Genomic DNA, 20,081 nt, shown 5'->3' on the forward strand with positions numbered 1-20,081 from the left:
TTTATTACATAAATAAATGTTTTGCAATTTATGTTTCTAGTAGAGATTGGCAGTTGGACAGAAGGCAGCTGGGAACAGAGGAGCTCTGCCCTTGCTTTCCCCTCTCTTCCTGGCTTTAAAATGTTCTTTTCAGGAAAGATGCCTTTCCAGACATTTCAGTACATGTTGGAAATATTTCTACACATAACTGGGGAAAATGAACTCTAAAACTGTGAACTCTGCAAGGGACTGAAGTCAAAATGGGAAGCTGAGTTGTTTAGCTGTGAGCTTTGACTGGTTCCTGCTCGGAAACCCCTTTCAAGAAAAACCTTCACCAGCAAGACACTTCAAAGAGGTTCCCAAGCACTGCCATGTTTAAAATGTGTTAATTGAACCTAATTGCAAACAGCTGCCTTGTTTAGCCACTGTTTGGGTTGGCATTTACCCACTCCAGATCTAGGTGATCTTTTTTGTTATATTACATTCATATTGAGATCTTACTATATTTGATAGAATCTCAGAATGTGTCACCATCCAAGGGATTAGGAGATAATAAATAAAAACGCTGAGACAGCATATTTAGTCAAGCCCTGAGGTCATTGCCAAGTACACAAGTACATAACAGCAGATGCCCTACTCAATAGACTATGTGGGGTCATGGTCCTCATTTAAACATATGGGAAAATTAAAAAAATAAAATAAAACCAGTGCTGTTTGCTGGCTTTTGGTTGTGGGTAGAAGCATTGAATAATCTTTTATCATCTATTCTCTTCCACTCAACTATTGAATTTAAATGCTGTGTTGTAGGAAGGGGGAAACAATACGTATTTATTAGTTTATCAGGTGAAGTGCTGCTAGGTCTAGTTTTAACTACTGATATTTTTCAAGAAGCACTTGTGGGAGCAACTTATTGGTTAAATGTGAAGAGGTGGTTTTAAAAATATTTCACAAGGACTAAGACATGAGCACCGACCAGTTAGAAGGAACAGTCACTATAGAAACTGGCATGACCAGGCTCATGCATATTTGTGTAGTAACCAAACGATTCCTTACCCAGCAAGTCACCACTGAGGGCATCTATAATGTAATCCTACCTACTGGGATTCAATATAGACTGTGCACCCTGGAGTTACCTTCCTGTAAGAGTGAGAGAGCTTGATACTCACTCCCACCTGACATTGGTTGAAATCTGCTTCTTGAACATTAATTCTCTGGTACTTCTGTCCTGCCATTCAAGTGGCAATGTGGTCCCTGGAGGACTGGGGATGCCGTTATGCAAAGAAGTGCTGGTGCTGGCAATTGGAAATCAAGCTGGTGAGTGTTGAAAGGGTCTGTGCCAGGAGATATGGATGGGCCACCGGCAGTGTCTGCCATGGTGGTTGGGGAGCATTTGAGGCTGCTGGTGGGGCTGATGTGGGGAACATGAAACAGCTCCCCTCAGTGTTGTGCACCTCAGTAACAGTAGCCTTCCTGAGATTGTTCGAAACAAATTGGTGCTCAGAATATGACTTATAAGCTTGTTCGAAACAAATTGGTGCTCAGAATATGACTTATAAGCTAAATAGGATTAAGGAGATGGAGTATATAATAAAAATTGATGACGATGAGAATAATGTAAGTGGTTCATATTTATCTGTTTTCTCTTTTTCATAGGCATGGTCGCCCCGTTTTCTAGATGAGGAAATGAGATTTGGAGATGTTGAATAGCCTACTACCCAAGGACACACAAGTGGGATGGTAGAGACGGGCTTTGATGTCTGTTCTTTCTGACTCTGTAAAACAAACTCCTGAAGTGTGAATGGTTTAACTCAAACCCTTCCCTTTCCCTCTCCTTGCCTGGTCCTTCTCTTCTTCCTTCCTTTCTCTTTCAGCACATATTTGAATGTGCACTATGTGCTTTCTAAGTGCCACACAGCAGAGAATCAATTTTGGTCTTTTTTGATGTAGAGAGTCACCCATCCCTCTCTTCCCCACGTCCTCCCCTCACTTTTGTGGGGCCCAGCAGGTAAAAATGAAGGCTCACACAGCACATCTAAATATTTAAAAGCTGTAAGTCAAGTTGTGTATGCATTGGAGATGTGACTGACCCTGGAGAGAACCTGCTCAGGAAGGTTCCAGAAGTGGGCTTGGGACCACTAAGGCAGGAAAGGGGCAGAGCCAGGGAAGAGCCAGAAGTGTGAGGTCCAGGGGACTGTCTTTCCTGGGAGAGGGGAGCGATGCGATGCTTCTCCTCTGTGTCCTCCTCTTCTCTCTTCAGAGCTCATTTTTACACTTTTTTTGTGTTTTTTTTTTTTTTTTTTTTTGCCTTCTGAGGATTTTTTTTTTTTTTTTTTGAAAATGTGAAATTCAAACACTCCACTCATTGAACAGAGGGAGAGGGTCAGTTGAGGTAACAGATGGTAGATGTTCTGGGAAGAGGAAGAACGGGATTGTGGAGAAAGAGGTGAAGGGCTACTCTCTGGCCTGGACAGGCTTCTCCACGTTTGGTGGCTCTAGTCTACAGAAGGGGAGACACATGGCCTGGGGCTCTGTCTGGAGCAGTTGGTGGGTACATCCAGACTTCTGGACATGGATAAGATTTCAGTATCAGCTCTTTAGCCCATGACAACCCAAAGTTCTGGACAGACTCCCAACACACACACACACACACACACACACACACATGCATATGCCATGCTTCCCCCTACTGGCTCAGGTTATCCTGGGGGAGTCAGCCAGAGGAATATCTCACCTGAACAGCACATACCCATGCTGCATGTGTCCCCTTCTCTCCCTTGGGGAAGATCAATGGCTTAATATTTACTAGAACTAGGACTAATGCCCATGCTAACATGTTCAGTAGGTGATAAAGCTATTTATTAATTCAGTCAATACTAAATGCATGTCTATCTAACGTTTGTGTTCCCCCTTCAGGTGATTACCATCTCCTGGGCACAAGTAATGGCCAACAGGTGTGCCTCTTAGGCAATCAGCAGTAGATCCAAGATGGCGCTAGCTTATTTAATATGCAGACTTCAACATAGTGGGTGGTGACAGAAGGACTCATTGAACAAGAGTACTGTGAGGGCCATGAGTAAATCCAGTTATGAACTTAGCAGGGTGTTCCCACGCTGGGGACTCCCAGGATAAAGATCAAATGGAAAAGGTAGCTGTGCCACCTGTGAGGACCTAAGTGGAGCTCAGGCAGCAAAGCCCTGCCAAGAGCACAGAACAGATTCTACCAGCCACCGACTTCAACATCAAGGTCTTTAGGGAGGACCCAGAGGATGGTACAGGGACCTGTGCATGTGAATCATGGAGGTCAAGGATCTCCCTCCCCTTTCATGCTACCAGGTAAAGTAAACCATTCCTTAGGGGGCCATGGTGGAAAGAAAAGAGAAAATGGGGAAGGAAAACCACACAATCGAAAATATCTGGGAGACTGTGTAAATTATTGGATTGGATGATGTTTAATTTTCTGTCCCTGTGTAGTATAGCTAAGGGCTCAGGAAAAAGATTAGAGCAATTATAGAAAATAATGAAGCTATATTTTCTTTGTGTCATTAAATGTAGGGTAATTCTGAACTTGCTAAAATTGTCTTTGCCCTGCATCTGTTCACCGGTGCCTGCACGCACGGGGCGCACACGTGCACGCTTGTGCGTGCACACACACAGTACTTCTACCAATCTTCCCTGCCACCACCTCCCCGCAAGAGTCTGTACACACAATAGCATTAATGAGAAATGGAGACTTCACTGCAGATTTCAAGGAGAGATGGAGAATATCTCATTACAAATTCTCCAGGAAACAGGTTTATAATCCCCCTCCAATACTCGGCTTTGGATCTGAGATGCACCTTTTTCAAAAGTGAATATTGGATATCTCCGAGCAAGAATCTGTCTTACTACTATGATGTGTCATAGTATTATATAAAATAATGTCATAGCCATCTCCTAGCAATAACATAAAATAATGGTGTGTCTGACACTGGCACCTTCTTATATTTGATGAAATCCCTGTAGCTTTCTGCTTTGTCGTCCTTCCTCAACTGGGCCCAGAAGCTTACTCACTGAGGCAGTTGCGTAGAGTGGTTCAAAGCAGATTCTAGCATCAGACTGCTCACTAGCTCCACTGTTCACTAGCCAAATCACCTTGGGCAACTTCTCAAACCACTCTGGGCCTTTGTTTCCGCATCTGTGAAATGGGAATAATTTTACTAATTCCTTCTTAGGGTTGTTGTAAGAGTTAAATGAGTGATGCCTATAGAGAGATTGAGTAACTAGGTAGAGCTAAGCACTAGCTAGTCTTGGAGTTACCACTCTCAGTCCCCTCCCACACGGGCCCAACCTACCATTAGCGATTGCCTTTTTCTTCCTAACTTATTTTATGAATAGTAGTTCAATGACCACTGTTTGCTCTCTGAACAACCCTAGAGATTTCGCCTGTCCTCCCCAGCTGGCTTACTTAAATATTTTCTCCAAACAGATCTATTTTCTTTTTCAAGAAATTCTGAGAGATTAAAAAATGCTGTATGTTAATCACTATTTGAGGCATCTATGGTAGATGGAAGAGATGGTGGGATATGAGCCTGACCGGAGTGCAGGATGTTCCCTGGGAAGCATTAGGGGATGTGATGGGAAAGATAGGCTGGGGCCTGCTGGTCATTTAAAGGATCAGTATGCTGTTTTTTCAACACATCTCCCCACATCCGTTGTGTTTGACACCAGCCTCCAAACTGTGGACGCCTAGTCACACTGAGCAGCCCATGGAGGGGAGAGTGGGCTTCCACACGCTCTTCAAAGCACTCCCTAGGATGGCAGCTGCTGCTTCTCACCTATAAAGCTGCATCCAGAAGACAAGTTGGTGGATGTGAACAGAGAGGTTAATTGGGCTTGGGTCAAAAGTGGAGATTCAGAAACAATTACTTTATTTTTAAAAAATATTTTTTAAATTTATTTGACAGAGAGAGAGAGCACAAGTATGCGGAGCAGCAGGCAGAGAGAGAGGGAGAAACAGGCTCCCTGCTGAGCAAGGAGCCCAATGTGGGGCTCAATCCCAGGACCCTGAGATCATCACATGAGCCGAAGGCAGATACTTAATTGACTGAGCCACCCAGGTGCCTCCAGAAACAGAATTTTAGATACAGAAGGCTTTGATAAATATAGACAAAAACAAAGAGACACCCAGCCCATCTGGGTCCAAGGCATGCCATAGGCCTGAAGGCTCTCCTAAGATCTCCCAGACCCTTGGGGGCAGAATTTGAATGGCTGCAGCCCTGTTTTTCTCTTCAGTGAGGCAGGACAAGATAATCAGCTCTAGCAAATGGGAAATTTCCACTGTGTGGTGTTAGCACTTTCTGCTCCAGAAATCAAACAGACTAAAAGCAGAGGGTGTCTTGGCACTGAGTGACCAACCAAGCTCCCCTGGTCAGTTCTCTACCCTGTTTGTTCATCTGTGACCTTGTCTAGAGCAAATAGCTTCTAGGTGGTCACCTCTGGAACAAAGAGATGTTGACTGGGGATTAAAAAAATATCTGGGGGTTTTCTTCGAGGGGAGTCAATGAGTCAATGCTTTATTTTACCATGAATGTTTATAAGCAAACCTAGATGTGCGTAGCGTCTTGAATCTCCTCCCACAACTATTTCCTATTTGTTCCCAGAAAAATTCCAACGCCAGATTTTGTCATAGCAACCAGAGGCAAATATCAAGACAGAAAGGAGGAGCAAATTCTGGAAAGGGTTTCCCTCCGATGTGGCTTGAGTCTCTCTAGGGCGCCCAATATCGGCACGAAGCCCTTTAAGAACCGCAGTGCTGGCCCCACAGTTTCTCGGGGCGGGGGGGGGGATCTAGTGGAGCCCAGCTTTGCCGACTTGCAAGACCCACCAGGAAGTGCACCCCTCCGTTTACCAGGCCAGGTACGGAAAAACTGACTTGCTAGCTCCTCAGGCTTTGTACCTGCTGTGTGTTGATCTTTATTTTTGTATGTCAAGTTTTTGAGATTAAATGTCTTGGATTATTATTATTCCATCAAGCACTTCCTGGGAGGATTTTAATAAACAAGCATCTTGTGTATTTCCTAAACTGTCCCCTCAAATACTTTCTGGAAGAAGGCAGGGTGTGTATGAATAAGCAAGCAAAAGAAGACAGGAGAGGCTCCTGATACCTGCTTCCCATGTTCCTCGGACTGCTGCTTCTTTCTTTGTTGTTCTTATGGAGGTGGTCTGAGGTCAGACTTCTTGCCTGTATGTAAAGTCATCTCTGGTTTTGCCACAATGCAGCCTTCTTGCTGAAAGCACCTTTGAGTTTGGGATAGGTTATATTAGGTGTCAGTTCTGAGTTGCGGTGTGTCGGCAGCTACTTAATAGCTGGCTCTCTGAAATGAAGAAATAGAATCGCCTTGCTTTGTAGCATGTGCTGATGTCCGCGATGTAAATACGCCCCCCATGGCCAATTTCAAGCTGCTCAAGTTCACTTATGAATAGGGAACTGGAAAGAGATGCACACAGCTGACTCTGGGGAGTTGGCTGCCTCGTGGTGCTGATTCTGTGGACTGCACCAGGGTTCTCAAGTTCCGGGCGACGACACTTTGGGCTGGGTAATTCTTGGTTGTCCAGGGCTGTCCTGTGCATTGCGGGATGTTTAGCAGCATCTCTGCCCTCTACCTACTAGAGGATAAAGGGAGCCCCTTTCTGTCCCCAGTTATGACAAAAATGTCTCCAGACTTTGCCAAATGTACCCCGAGGGGCAAAATCAACTCCCAGCTCCAGGCCAGTCTGCGTAGATGGTGTTCAGAAGGTCCATTCAGCAGATCGTAGGCTTTCACCAGCTGTCCTCCATGGACCATCCTTACCATGCTCCTGCAAAGCTTCTCTCTCAGCATTTTGGATGTGGTATTTAAAAAGTTCAGAATAGACTTCCTTGAAGAGTCTTAAGATAGTGATGTCATGAAGAATTAAGGTATCAAGACAAAGCGTGACCACTAGGGGAAAATCAAGGTAATTCACGGACTGGATTCCAGAACAGAATAGATGTTTATAATGGACAGTAGAGGGCCCCTAGTCAAGGCTTTACTTGGTATGGATGAGAAATGAGACTCAGGTGAGGAGTGACTTGTCCAAGGGCAAAGCAAGTCCAAAGTAGATGTGTTTGAGAGAGTCACTGGGTGATGTGGTAAGTGCCTCTGAGACATACTGGGAATTGGGAATGAGGCCAGATTGCAACTATGAGTGTTGTGTAGGCTTTACAATGTCAGGTTTTCATGGCCATTTTTGACATCTCCCTGTCCCAAACCTCCCCCTGCCCTAAAAAGTCTGCTCATGAAAACCATATTATAATGAGGGACTTCTGTTTCAGGCAGAATGATTCCCATCAACTTCAGAAGTGGGTAGTTGATTCAGATGTTCTATTCAGGAGGGTCAGACTGCTTGTCATTAGAGAACAAATGTTGAAGATTGTCACTGATTTCTCTCTCCTTCCACATCTGCGCTGGGCCTTCTCGTTGATGAAGCGTCTTCATGCCAGGCTCAAAGGGATTTCAGGAAAGAAATTATGGAAGAAATGGACTTCCAGTAAAAAAGTTAAGACCACAAGATTAACATGATAAGAACTAGGAAAATCCCTCCTGGTTAACATTGAGAATGTGTTTTCAATGCACAGAGGTGCCCAGTCAGAAAGGGAGTTTTAGGGAGGGATGATTTTCATCAGTGGCGTTCCTTGGCTTTGGAACTTACAGTGAAATTAGGGCAATCATAGACTAGTAAGTCGATATGCTCCAAGTGCCAATAAATTGAGCTTAATGAGGACAGCAAGTCTGCTTTTATTAGGAGATTAAATAAAAGTGAAAGCAGTGCTTTGAATCATGGATCCCTAAAAACACATCAACATTTGAAAAGAATAACGATTTTATGATTTTGTGTGGAATAATTCATCACTTCACTCCTGATTAGTTTGCTACAATATGATGTACTGGGTTCTCAAGAATTAAGTTCCCATAACCAATGTTTACTGTCATTACCTCATGTGTCTCACAGTGGCCTTTGTTGCACCCCCCACACCCCGCCCCGGGTCCATGGTGATCATGCATACTAACCCCACGGGGTTACCTGACACTGGTCCTCCAAGTCTCTCTCTCTCTCTTTTTAAAATTTTATTTATTTATTTATTTGACAGAGATCACAAGTAGGCAGAGAGGCAGGCTGAGACAGAAAGGGGAAGCAGGCTCCTCGCCGAGCAGAGAGCTTGATGCAGGTCTCAAACCCAGGACCCTGAGATCATGACCTGAGCCGAAGGCAGAGGCTTTAACCCACTGAGCCACCCAGGTGCCCCCGGTCCTCCAAGTCTCTTTGGGCAATGTGAGCCATTGGGATTTTTGCTTTCTCAGCCTCAGCATCTGAATCTAAAGGGGTCAATGATACAGGAGTGGTAGTGGTGGATAAGGGTAAAGGGTGAGGGTGTTTTGGGTTGTGGGCAGCATTTGATACAATTCTGAATGACACTCCCTGCTCAGAGCTGTTTAGGCCACAGAGCTGTACTGGGAAAGTCTTCGTGGGTGATGGAAAATATTTTTCTTTCTTTGGAATGGATTTTGAATTGATCTAATTTTGTTACTTCATAAGAAGCTATCTATTCAGGAATGAATGATTTTTTAAAAAGATTTCATTTATTTATTTATTAGAGAGAGAGAGAGAATGAGAGAGAATGAGATAGAAAGAGCTCACACAGAGGGAGGAGCAGGCTCCCCACAGAGCAGGGACCCTGACGTGAGGCTTGATTCCAGGACCCTGGGATCATGACCTGAGCCTAAGGCAGACACTTAACTGACTGAGCCACCCAGATGACCCTAATGATTTTTTTTTTTAAGCAGTTAACACTTCACTGTATAGTCTTTTGGAAATATTTTATGTGTACATTGTCAGGAACTTTTCAAAAGGCTCATTATATATCTTGCCAAATTACTGTCCAGAAGAACATGCCTATATACACTCCTACCTACTGTATAGGAACACCTTGATTATTGTAAATAAAAAGTCAGTATGTTGAGCAGTAATATCTCCTTTTTAGACCACTTTTAGGTTCACACACACACAAAAAAGACAGGAAGGTGCAGAGATTTTGCATGCACCCTCATCCCAAAATGTGCATAGTTCCCCCATTACCAACATCTGCTGTTAGAGTGATACATTTGTTTTAATTGCTGTACGTACATACAGGCTCTACAGTTTACAGTTCATTCTTGGTAGTGTGTAATCTATAGATTTGGACAAATGTATATTGACATGTAACCATCATTATGGTATTAATACAGAGTGAAAAAGGTAGTAGCAATAGCTTCCAGTTCCAAGGAAATGTCCTATAAACTTTCATAAGCCCTAGGAACTAGGGGGTGCAAAACTGAGGAGAAAATAGAATAAAGAGTTTGATCTATAGTATTTGCCCTTGAGCCAACATCTGACACTTCCAGGGCTTAATACTGCACTTTTGCAATGTTACCCATGTTACAAGGCTATAACCAAGAGATGTCAAAACAGGAACAGCCCTGGTCATTGGAAATAGTAGTACCAAACAGCTGTCTTGCTAAACTATTCCTTCTAAAGATTCACTTGTGCCAACTTCTTGTCTTTGTTGATCCTTCTTGGCTCTGCAACACAGATGTGAAAAGTAAAGAGAGCATGTCTTTGAATTTCATTTCGAAAAGTGGAGAATATACAATTAATTCTGGGATTTTAAAAATATTAATGCTATTCCCCACATGTATTCATAGCCATATGTAGAAATAGATTTAAAGAATGGTGTGTACATGTATGTGGCTTCTCAATATCAAGTGGTTAAAATTAATGGGCTTCAAGTTGGGTTTTGGGGGTTGACTGGACCCATGGGCTAGGATCTGGTCCTCAGTTAGAGACTGAATGCCTTGCTTTAGTCCATTTGTTGAGAACTAAACCATCTACACCCGTAAACCTATTTTATTCACCAGAACAATTTACTGACTATGAGCTGCTTTGTGACAGAACTCATAGCTTATTTTGTAGCCTCAGTGACTAACATGGTGCCAGACATGTAATAAGTTCTTTTTTAAAAAATTATATAATAGCTTTATTGAAGTATAAGTGATACAGAATCAACTGCATATTGTAAAAATTTTCCATTTGATAAGTTTGGGTATATATATATATATATATATATACTCATGAAACCATCACCACACTCAAGATAATGAACATGTCCATTGCTCCCGATGCTTCCTTTATAATTCTTCTTTCCTTCCTCCCACTGTTCCCAAACAATCAAGTTTGTGCTTTCCATTACTCTAGATTAGTTTGCATTTTCTAGAATTTTATATACACGAAATCATGTAACATGTACTCTATTTTTTGTGGTCTGGCTGTTTTCAATCAGCATAATCATTTTGAGATTCATTGAAGTTGTTCCATATATTAATAATTTGTTTCTTTTTATTGCTGAATAATATTCCATTGTATGACTCATAATTGGTACTTAGCAAATGTTTGTAGCATTACATTGACTTGAAAATTAATTTTTAAAAATGTAACTGGGGAAGGAGTGGATAATGGGGATAGCACTATTTCTGTTGAGTAAGTCTGCTTAGGAAGTCAGAATAGAAATCAGGAGGTGAGTTGGCATGGTAGAAACATTTTTTATCATCCAATATCTGTTTTCACTCCTTTCATAGTGATGAAATGACAGATTTGGCTGGGCACGGAATTGTCTGAAATAAAGACTACATTTCCCAGCCTTCTGTGCAACTAAGTGTGGCCATATTAGTAAGTCATGACCAATATGATGTAAACAGAAGGGGTATATGAAACTTGAAAAAGTCTTCTGAAAGGAAGGCGAATTTCCTTCTCCTCTTCTTCCTCCTTTCAGTTGTCTGAAACACAGTCATAGTATCTAGAGCTCTAGCAGCCATTTTGGATCAGAAGGAGTCTTGAAAATGGAAGCTACTCAAGGCAGAGCAATATGTAGAAGAAGCTTGGATCCCTGAAATTGTAGAGTGCTGTGTCTGCCCTGGGCTAACTACCTTCAGACTGTGAGAGAGATATATTTTGATCTTGTTTAAACTTTTAAAAGTCCCTTTTGTGTTTTACATTTTTTACAGCCAAAACAGTCCTACTTGCTACAGTTAGTAGACATAGAATTTGAACAAGAGGGAGTTTGATGTTGTGGAAAGGTCATTTAAGCCACGCAAATGAGCCCATCTTCACTCTAAGGATTTTTCTGGGTAGAAACATGGCATCGGCTATTGGACTCTCTCTTGGTGAGTTCTGGAAAAACACTGACAAACCCTTGTGAACCATCCTTCTTTTCCCCACCATGCAACTCACTCCCATCAATATGTATCCATTGTTAACAGTTTACGAATTTTCAAAATTATAACTCATTCTACATTTATTTACTTTTCACTTGGCAGGTCTCCAAAGAGACATGAGGTTAGCTTAATATCATTAATTTTTTTTTTCTTTTTTTTTTTTTTTTACAAATCATATGTATGGTGGCTTAGTGGAGAATGCTTTCTGTAGATGTCTAGTCTCATTTATCAAGTATGAATTCTTGTTGTGTTTAATTCCCAGTGATGGTTTGGCTTGTGACTCTTTTTTTTTTTTTTTAATATTTGAGATATTTAAACATACAGAAAAGAGTGTATGTCCAGATGTCACCTATCTGAAAAACATGACTGAAGAACAGTAGCTATCACTGTGTTTATTGACTTAGAAGCGGAAGCTTTTCTTCAAATGGCTCTATATGCAGAACTCCATTACATAAAACCTCTGTCAGAGCATCTTTGGTTGAAGTGGGAGTGGAGGACTTGGAGCCCTTCTGGGTAAACATCCCTCTTGCCAGTCCCATTCCTCTACCATGAGGGTCCCTGAGATGTGCTCACAGAGAAGGGACCCGTGAAGGTGGCTGAAAACCACAGAGTTAGAATATGTTCAAGATCCAGGAAGCAAGCTCAATGGTATTCAGATCTCTGTGCTCTTATTCTACTCACAGTTATAACAAGCTTTGTAATCTGGTTTCCCAGTTATAGAAGCGCAGAAGAAGACCTCAGAGACAGAGACAGTTAACAAGACATGACTGTGGCCAACAATGAGACCAATGATAGGAGGCAAGGATGTTTTAAAAAGACAAATGCAGGGCATTAAAAACCACTTTCTGAGGTCATTTGGGGTAAATGTCATCTTCCTAATATATTTCAGAGGGTCACAGAGGCATGTTTTTATATTTTTGTATATGCATGTGTATATTTATATGTATGTATATATGTGTATATTTATATGTATGTATTTATATGTATTTATATATGCACGTGTGTTTATATATATTTATATATGAGTATATAATATACATATGTATTGTATACATGTATATGTGCATGTGTATATATATATGTGTATTTATATAGATTTAGTGGGAGTGGGTGTAAAGTAATATAGAGTATATCCTATGTACATATATACGCAGTATTTTGTTTGGAGTTTATGGAAATGACCCTGAGAAAAACAGCCTCCCTTATCTTTTCTATTTTACATTTGCTTTAATAGTAACAACAGTAATACTTACTGAGATGATTATTATGTGCCAGGTACATGAGTGTTTTATCTAGTTGACTTATTTAACCCTCACCACTATTTTGGGAAGTAGGAACAGTCCCCAGAGACACAGAGAAGTCAGTTCCCTTACCCAGTGTCACACAGTGAGCGTGTGGTGGAGCTGGGATTCAAACCCAGGCAACTTGGCCCCAGGGCCCATGTTCTTAATATGTGCCCATATCTTAGGATAATTTCCAGTGTTTGAATAATAAAGTGCAAACATCTTGTAGCTAGCAAGTTTTCCAGTTGTCTGGAAAACCCATCTATCTAAATACCTGGAAAACTTGTCCTCCAACAATCCCAGGTAAATGAAAGAGCGAATTAAATGGAACAGGAGCACAGGCTTCCTCATGTTCTATCTCAAGCGCTCCCTCTGCCATGGGGCTTCTCAGAGGCCCACAGAGAGGCAGACCAACCTGAGCAGGTCTGAGTCACCAGGAGGTATGCCAGGGGTGGACTTGACAATGGACATGAAATCCATGGACCCAACCACCTGCACTATGGTTATGTAACCATCTTCGAACGAACGTAATCATCTTCCTAGTGGCTCAAGGGGTATTCTGAGGTTGACATGGAGACATGTGTTTTTTAGAGGCATTTCCTTTCTGGCCTGTGTTTCTACATTGTGGTGGAAGAATCAGAGGCTCCCAGCTTCAAAAGTGAATCCTGTTGCAGGTTATGAAAGTGCCAGGATGTGGGGGAGCAGGTCAGCATGTGTCCGCTCAGGCACTGGCATTGGCCTGACTTTGCGTCCAGCCTTGGTTGCTGTCTTTGTGCTCCGGGATGCAGGAATTACCTTGGCTCTTCCTGTGGCTAAGTTTGTAGGGGTGGACTTATCACACCTTCCTGGGATGAAACACCAATTCAAGGGGTGCTTCTGATTGTAAAGGGTCTATCCATTCCCAAGGAGACTGAGGAGTTATTTTCTTGTAGTGCTGCTACCTTAGTGGGTGCAGGCTGCCAGAACAAGATAAGTTGGTGGCTTAAACAATAAATCTTTGTTTTTCACAGGTCTGCAGGTTGCAAGTCAGGTTGGAGTGGCGGCTCAGTTGGGTTCCAGCAAGGGCCCTCTTCCTGGTTTACAGACAGCAGCCTTCTTACTGTATCCTTGCATGGCAGAGAGATCATTTCTCTCACGTTTCCTTTCATAAAGGCACTGATCCCACCATGAGGGCTCCACCCTTGTGACTTCATTACCTCTCAAAGACCCCCCTCCAAATACTGTCATGCTGACGAATAGCGTTTCAATATATGAATTTTGAGGGTATGCAAACATTCAGTCCATAATAGCTAGAGTGTTAATTTATGATACACTTTCCCCCTTGGTGATATTTTCATAGTTGTTGTAAACAGGTGAGTCATGGCTAGTATATCTCACACACACACATACATGTGGTCCATCAGCCAGGCTTTAAAGCAATTCATTTTGGGGTGCTTGTGTGGCTCAGTCAGTTTAGCGTCTGCCTTCGGCCCAGGTCATGATCTCAGGGTCCTGGGATCGAGCCCCACATCAGGTTCTCTGCTCAGCAGGGAGTCTGCTTCTCTCTCCCTCTACCCCTTCCCCTGCTTGTGCTTCTCTCACTCTCTCGTTCTCTCTTTCTCAAATAAATACATAAATAAATAGAATATTTAAGAAAATAAATAAAGCAATTCATTTTCTTTTTATTTCAAGAAGATAAGTCAAAATAAAGCAAATAAAAAGGCTCAGCACATTTACTTAACTGTTACCAAAATCAGATTTCTGGCAATGTTAATCACCCCATATTCTTTCAAGCCAATCCCACTTCATCTCCCTTTCCCCACACTTGCTGCCTATTTATCTCACAAATCTCCTATTTATCTCACTAATCCCAGGTTCTGTGTGGCCACATTTGTGCTGTTTCTAAACACTGAACACACCTCTAGTACAGAACACATCCCAAGAAGTAGTTCATTTCTTGTTGCATATCCATGGCACTTGTCTTGAGTTTCATGAAGGCAGGGTTCATAACTTAGGTAGCACCATACTTTTGTATGGGTGTGCAGAACTCTAAGATTCCTTAGGCCCCTAAGCTTCCCACCTCCCAGGTATACGCACCTTATGTAATTCCCCCTCCTTGAATGTGAATGGGACCTATGGATATGAAGGATGTCACACCCCTGATTAGGTTACATTATATGGCTAAGAAAAAGGATTTTGCAGGTATAATGAAGTTTCCGTATCAGTCGATTTGGGGTTAACCCTAATAAAGAGTATACTGGTGGGCCTGCCTTAACTCGGTGAAAAGGTCTTTAAACCGGCCTAGACCTTCCCAAAGGAAAAGATTCTTCCACTGGCTTTGAAGAAGCAAGCATCCACATTTTAAGAACATGGGTCCACAATGCAAGGACCTGAGGGTGGTCTCTAGGAGTTGAGAGCAGTTCATGGCCAACAGCTATCAAAAATATGGGGAGCTCAGCCATGGAGCCGTAAGGAAGTGAATTCTGCCAACAAGTCAAAGGGACTTGGAAGTAGATTTTTCTTCAGTCAAGCCTCCGGATGGGAATGTAGCTCAGCTGACACCTTAATTGCAACCTTATGAGAGCCTTAGCAAAGACGCAGTTGAGCCATGTACAGACTCCTGACCCATGGAAACTATGAGATAGTAAATGTATGTTGTTTTAAGCCACTGAAGTTGTGGTAATTTGTTATGCAACAATAGGAAAACTAATACAGTAGGCATTTCTTAAAGTTTTGTTGGATTTAATCAGGGAATAGAATATTTAAAATGAATCTCTGCTAAAGTTTTGGCTGATTTTAAGAATGGAGACGTCTTAAAGAATTGCTGTCTTCTTATGGGTCTTCTGCCCATCCAATCAACTTCACATACGTCCAGGGTTTTCATAAATACCAACTTCTTATTGTCTGGAAATAGGAAGTGAGAGTCTCTCCAGGCATCATTCGGCATTCTTGGGAGATAGAATGGCTAAAAATTGATGTTGAAATGAGACCACCATCATTTTTCAGTCTGCTCACTATGTACAGAGCTCAGGATGATTAGAAAATGTAAAACACATGTGAGTGGCTCAAACCCCTTTAGTTAAATCACATTTACATAGATCAGTTTTCCCAAAGGACATAAGTGAACTGAACTTAAGCAATTAAAAAAAACACAAACCCCAAACTAGAACCTTTTGCTAAAGCCAAAAAACATGGATGAGTTAAACCATATCAGATGTAATGGTTTGTTTTGAGAAGTGTTTGGTCTGTTGTCTGTGTGTGTGTGTGTGTGTTTAAGGCAGATAGAAAAACAGACCTTGTAAGATCTTTGACTGCCAAGGTAGAAACCCAGTATACAGGATTTAGTTCCACCAAAGTCGTTGATACCATCAGGATCATCAGTGACCCGGGTCAGGGACGTGCTGCTGGCTCTCCATTACATTCCAGAGACACTCTAGGGGCTGTGGCAACAAAGGGATTGTGACTGTGGCTGAAAACAAAATAGGACCCAACCTTGGCCTTGGCGATCCAACCAGAGTGAGTTCCTAGGACCTTGATATACCACCTCAGGGGGATTCTCCTTGCTCTTCCGCCGAGTGGAAAATAAGAAACTTTCTGGTCACGGAGGGTCTTCCCTCCTATTGCCAACATTTCCAATTCCATTTGCCATTAGCTTAATGTAGCTTCCTATTTCTAAGGAAAGAGTCTGAAAGAGCCTTTTGAAGGCCTCACAGACAGTCTCAGAAGGCTTCATGGGCAGCAAAAAACTCCTAGCAAACTACAATTTGATGAGTTAAGTGTAAATGGATCAGAGACATATGGATTACATTTTTTGGGAAATACACATGGGCTTACGATGTAAAGCGGGGCAGTGGGGGTGGGGCTGGGGCGGAGAAGGGAATGCTTGGAAAAATGTGGTTTGGGTCTTGCCAATTGCAAAATGTTTGAAACAAATAATCTGAGATGTTTTGCCCAACCTAGAGCGCAGCTGGATTCACCCTTTCCTTCTGTTTACGTGCCATTTGCAGACACGGTGTACATGCCAATGCTGGTTTGGGTCTTGGGTAGATTTTTTAAAAATGCAGTTATTTTGAAAGATACTGCGTGCGTAGCTTCTGAGTGTGAAGGATGGAGTGGTGCTGGTGAGGAGATGGGCATTTAGAACTATCTCTCTGCCTCTGGGTCAAACTGTCCCTAAGCTGCTCTGGTGTATTTTACTTGAAGAAGTTCCAAAGCCAGGCTGAGCTGGGGGGGAATATGGCAGCTTGAGAAAGTTGCTTAACCTCAGTCTCCCCACCTGTAAAGTAGGGATGATAGTATCTACCCCAGGGCCCGTGGGGATTGAAATGCTATGCAGTGTGGTGTTGAGAGTGTGAAGGCACGTTCCGAGGACTCCATCCCAGTCTGATACTTGGGTGAACTTGGGCAAGTTCTTCTGCCTCTCTGTGCCTCAGTTTCTTCATCTGTATGATGGGGGAGATGTTAACATCCACCACATAGGATTGCTTTGAGAATTAAGAGTTACTACATGTAAAGAACTTGGCACAGTGCGGGGCACATAATAAGAGTTGGTTAGATGTTAACAATTGCTTTTGTTGGTTTCTCGTGTTCAGTTAAGTCTTTGGATATTGTAGAAAATAAGTGAGCTTCACCTTGAGGCAGAGGACAAGGGCAGCGCCTTACTCCAGCTGCAGGGGTCTCCTTCAGATTATGTTCCTTTCCTTACTGCTTCAATGTGTAGATGATTCTCTACTTGTTTCAACCCCAGATTAGAAGCAGGTTAAGTTTTCTGTCTGAAATTAGCCTCTTTTGGGGCGCCTGGGTGGCTCAGTGGGTTAAAGCCTCTGCCTTCGGCTCGGGTCATGATCCCAGGGTTCTGGGATCCAGCCCCACATCGGGCTCTCTGCTCAGCGGGGAGCCTGCTTCCTCCTCTCTCTCTGCCTGCTTCTCTGCCTACTTGTGATCTCTCTCTGTCAAATAAATAGATAAAATCTTAAAAAAAATTAAAATTAGCCTCTTTTTTTTTTTTTTTCTCCATTCTGGGGAGGATCCTTTTCTCTCTTCTGCTTTACCACCATCTAGCCCCTAGAGCCACTTAATTCAAGAGCCCACCTAAGTCCCACTGGAGTGTGATGGAATTCTGGGTCTGAAATGGAAGAAAACCAGGAGTCTAGTGTTGTACTGGCTTAATGCAATGCTTCTTCTTGCACTTGAAGGTGAACTGGGGAAACATTAAAAAGATAATCGAGGTTTTGAGTGTGGAGCTTAGGGATTAGTAAGTGTAAAACTTTCCAGATGCTTCCAGTGTGCAGCGAAGGCTGAGAACCGTTCTAGCTAGAGCATAGAGTGGGCTTTGCTGGTGCTTCCCATGGTCAGTTCAGACCCTCACCCCTTTGAGCTTACCGGCCCTTCCTTTGAAGGCCTGGTAGGATTTCTGTCCTCAGGATCGCTGACCTTCATGCCATGAGCAAGCTTTCCTTTGGGGCGCTGGCCTTAAGGTCTGCAGAAGCAGAGCCACTTGGTCTCTGAACCCCAGGCTGGCTTTGGGTCAGAGCTGCCACCCCAGGTGGTTGGTTCCCCACCCACCTCAGCTCAGCTCTGAGGGTCTTGTCGGAATCCACGCCTTCCTCTGCCATTCCCCTCTCGTTCAGCACAGTTTTGCCTCCTCTGTTTTCTTCACTGACCTCTTTCTTCACCAACCTCTTTTGCTCTGTCACCTGTGGTTTCTGAGGCTGCAGAGTGCCCATGAAGGAAGAAGGGATTGGGAGTTCAACCTGCATTTAAGCCTCTCCCTAGCTGCTGACAATTGACTTAATCTCTCTGGGCCTCAGTTCCTCATTTGTCAAGTAGAATCATCATACCTAAATGATTGTTGGGCTGTGCAAGTTACAGGAGATGGCAGAGGGGTGACGGTTATGCTGGTGGTGGCAAGGCTGTGGGAAGGGGGTGCTGGCGGTGGGGATGGGGGTGGTGATGGGGATGGGGACCATGACAATGGTGCTGGTGGGGATGGGGTGGCAGCAGCCCTGTCAGTCATTTGGAGGGCCGTAGAGGTGGTGGAGATGAGCATTTGGTGGAGAAAGAGTTCAATCAAGAAAGCAAAAGCTTGGAGGAAGTACCAGTGTTCTGCTCAGAGGAACGACACCGGAAGCCAAGACAGAAGGATCTTTGTGTGCATTTGCTGAGCCAATGGGAGTAGCTGCTCGTATCAGTCGGCATTTGGTGAAGAAAGCAGAGCTCCTCTGGGTGACATAGAGTAAGGGGTTTTATATAAAGATTAGGCTTACCTAAGAGGAGAGCTAGTGGAAAAGTCTATGCAAGGCTGTTGCCTCTGTGTCTGATGTTGGGCCTGAAGCTTCTATAGCTCAACAGGGTCTGCACGTGGGGTGGAAAGTTGGATGTGACATGGGGGGAGAGCAAGAACAAACTGGAACTTGCATCTGACTCTGGTCTTGACAACACAGGTGGCCTGCAGGACAAGTGGACACCCATTGTCACAGAGGCACGCATGCACCTGGCCCAGGACTCAGAGAAGCTGCAGGAGACCCAGTGGGCAGTGGAGATGCTGTAGACCCAGCCAGTGCCTACCCCACCAAGGTGAGCCAGGGGGTCTGAGCCAGTATGTGCAGGCCGCTGCTCTGCCTGGTGCCCTAATCCGACCTCCAGAGCATAACAGTCGCCGCCTCATGCTGACTTCCAGAGGCCACACAGATCTTCTCGTTGCCTGCCGGAGTTCGGAGCCAGAGAGGGAAGAAGCATGGGGACATTGTTTAGTTCCTGCGACACAGGGCATGATCACCACCACAGTGGGAGCTCCATGCTGCTTAGATGGAGTAAAAGCTTCAGAACACAGAGTGGCATGTGCATGACACTCAGCTTTAACATCTGAAGCTCGGAGAGGCAAGGATAATGACAGCCATGCTGAGGAGCCGCTGGACACTGGATCACAGAGTCCTTTACACTCTCAGGTCATGGAATAGCCTGGCCATTTTGCCTCATCCCCAGAAGCTGGGCTTTTTGGCCTCCTAAGTGTGGGGGGCTTTCGTTCTCTTACACCAATCCTTGACTTGGCAATCAGAATCTGTGTTAGGCTGGAAACACCTGTCCCTCTTTGGGATTGTGGTGTGACTCTGACTCCCCCCCCCACCGTGAAGTCTCCTTAAATGGCTTTTTTTGGGGCACCTGAGTGACTCAGTGGGTTGGGCCTCTGCATTCGGCTCAGGTTGTGGTCCTGGGGTCCTGGGATCGAGCCCCACATTGAGCTCTCTGCTCAGAAGGAGGCCTGCTTCCTCCTCTCTCTCTGCCTGCTTCTCTGATTACTTGTGATCTCTGTCAAATAAATAAATAAAAATTTAAAAAACAATTTAAATGGCTCTTTTCGTGGCATTCAGCCTACTCTCTGTTTCTGGCACCGATTCCTGCTAAAGCTTCTAGCCAGACCTACCGGTCTCTTTGGTGGCCAACCAGCACACTCCAGTGCTCAGAGTTAGTCTTGGGAAAGCTTCAAGCCTCATCTAACACTCTGGCTTCTGAAGCCTTCATTTACCAACGTATA

The 20,081-nt window shown here is 43.6% G+C and overlaps 1 protein-coding gene across 1 annotated transcript; it reads left to right on the top strand.

Annotated features, from left to right (window-relative positions):
* The first annotated feature begins 1,221 nt into the window (after positions 1 to 1,221).
* Positions 1,222 to 19,858, top strand: LOC131831109 (uncharacterized). Its single transcript, XM_059173338.1, has 4 exons — positions 1,222 to 1,293; positions 2,893 to 2,930; positions 5,619 to 5,874; positions 18,991 to 19,858. Exons 1-4 carry the CDS (start codon positions 1,222 to 1,224, stop codon positions 19,393 to 19,395), a joined length of 771 nt encoding a protein of 256 aa, XP_059029321.1. The 3' UTR covers positions 19,396 to 19,858.
* Positions 19,859 to 20,081: the final 223 nt, after the last annotated feature.

The sequence above is a fragment of the Mustela lutreola genome, chromosome 5, assembly GCF_030435805.1.
Source record: "Mustela lutreola isolate mMusLut2 chromosome 5, mMusLut2.pri, whole genome shotgun sequence".
NCBI classification, from domain to species: Eukaryota; Metazoa; Chordata; class Mammalia; order Carnivora; family Mustelidae; genus Mustela; species Mustela lutreola.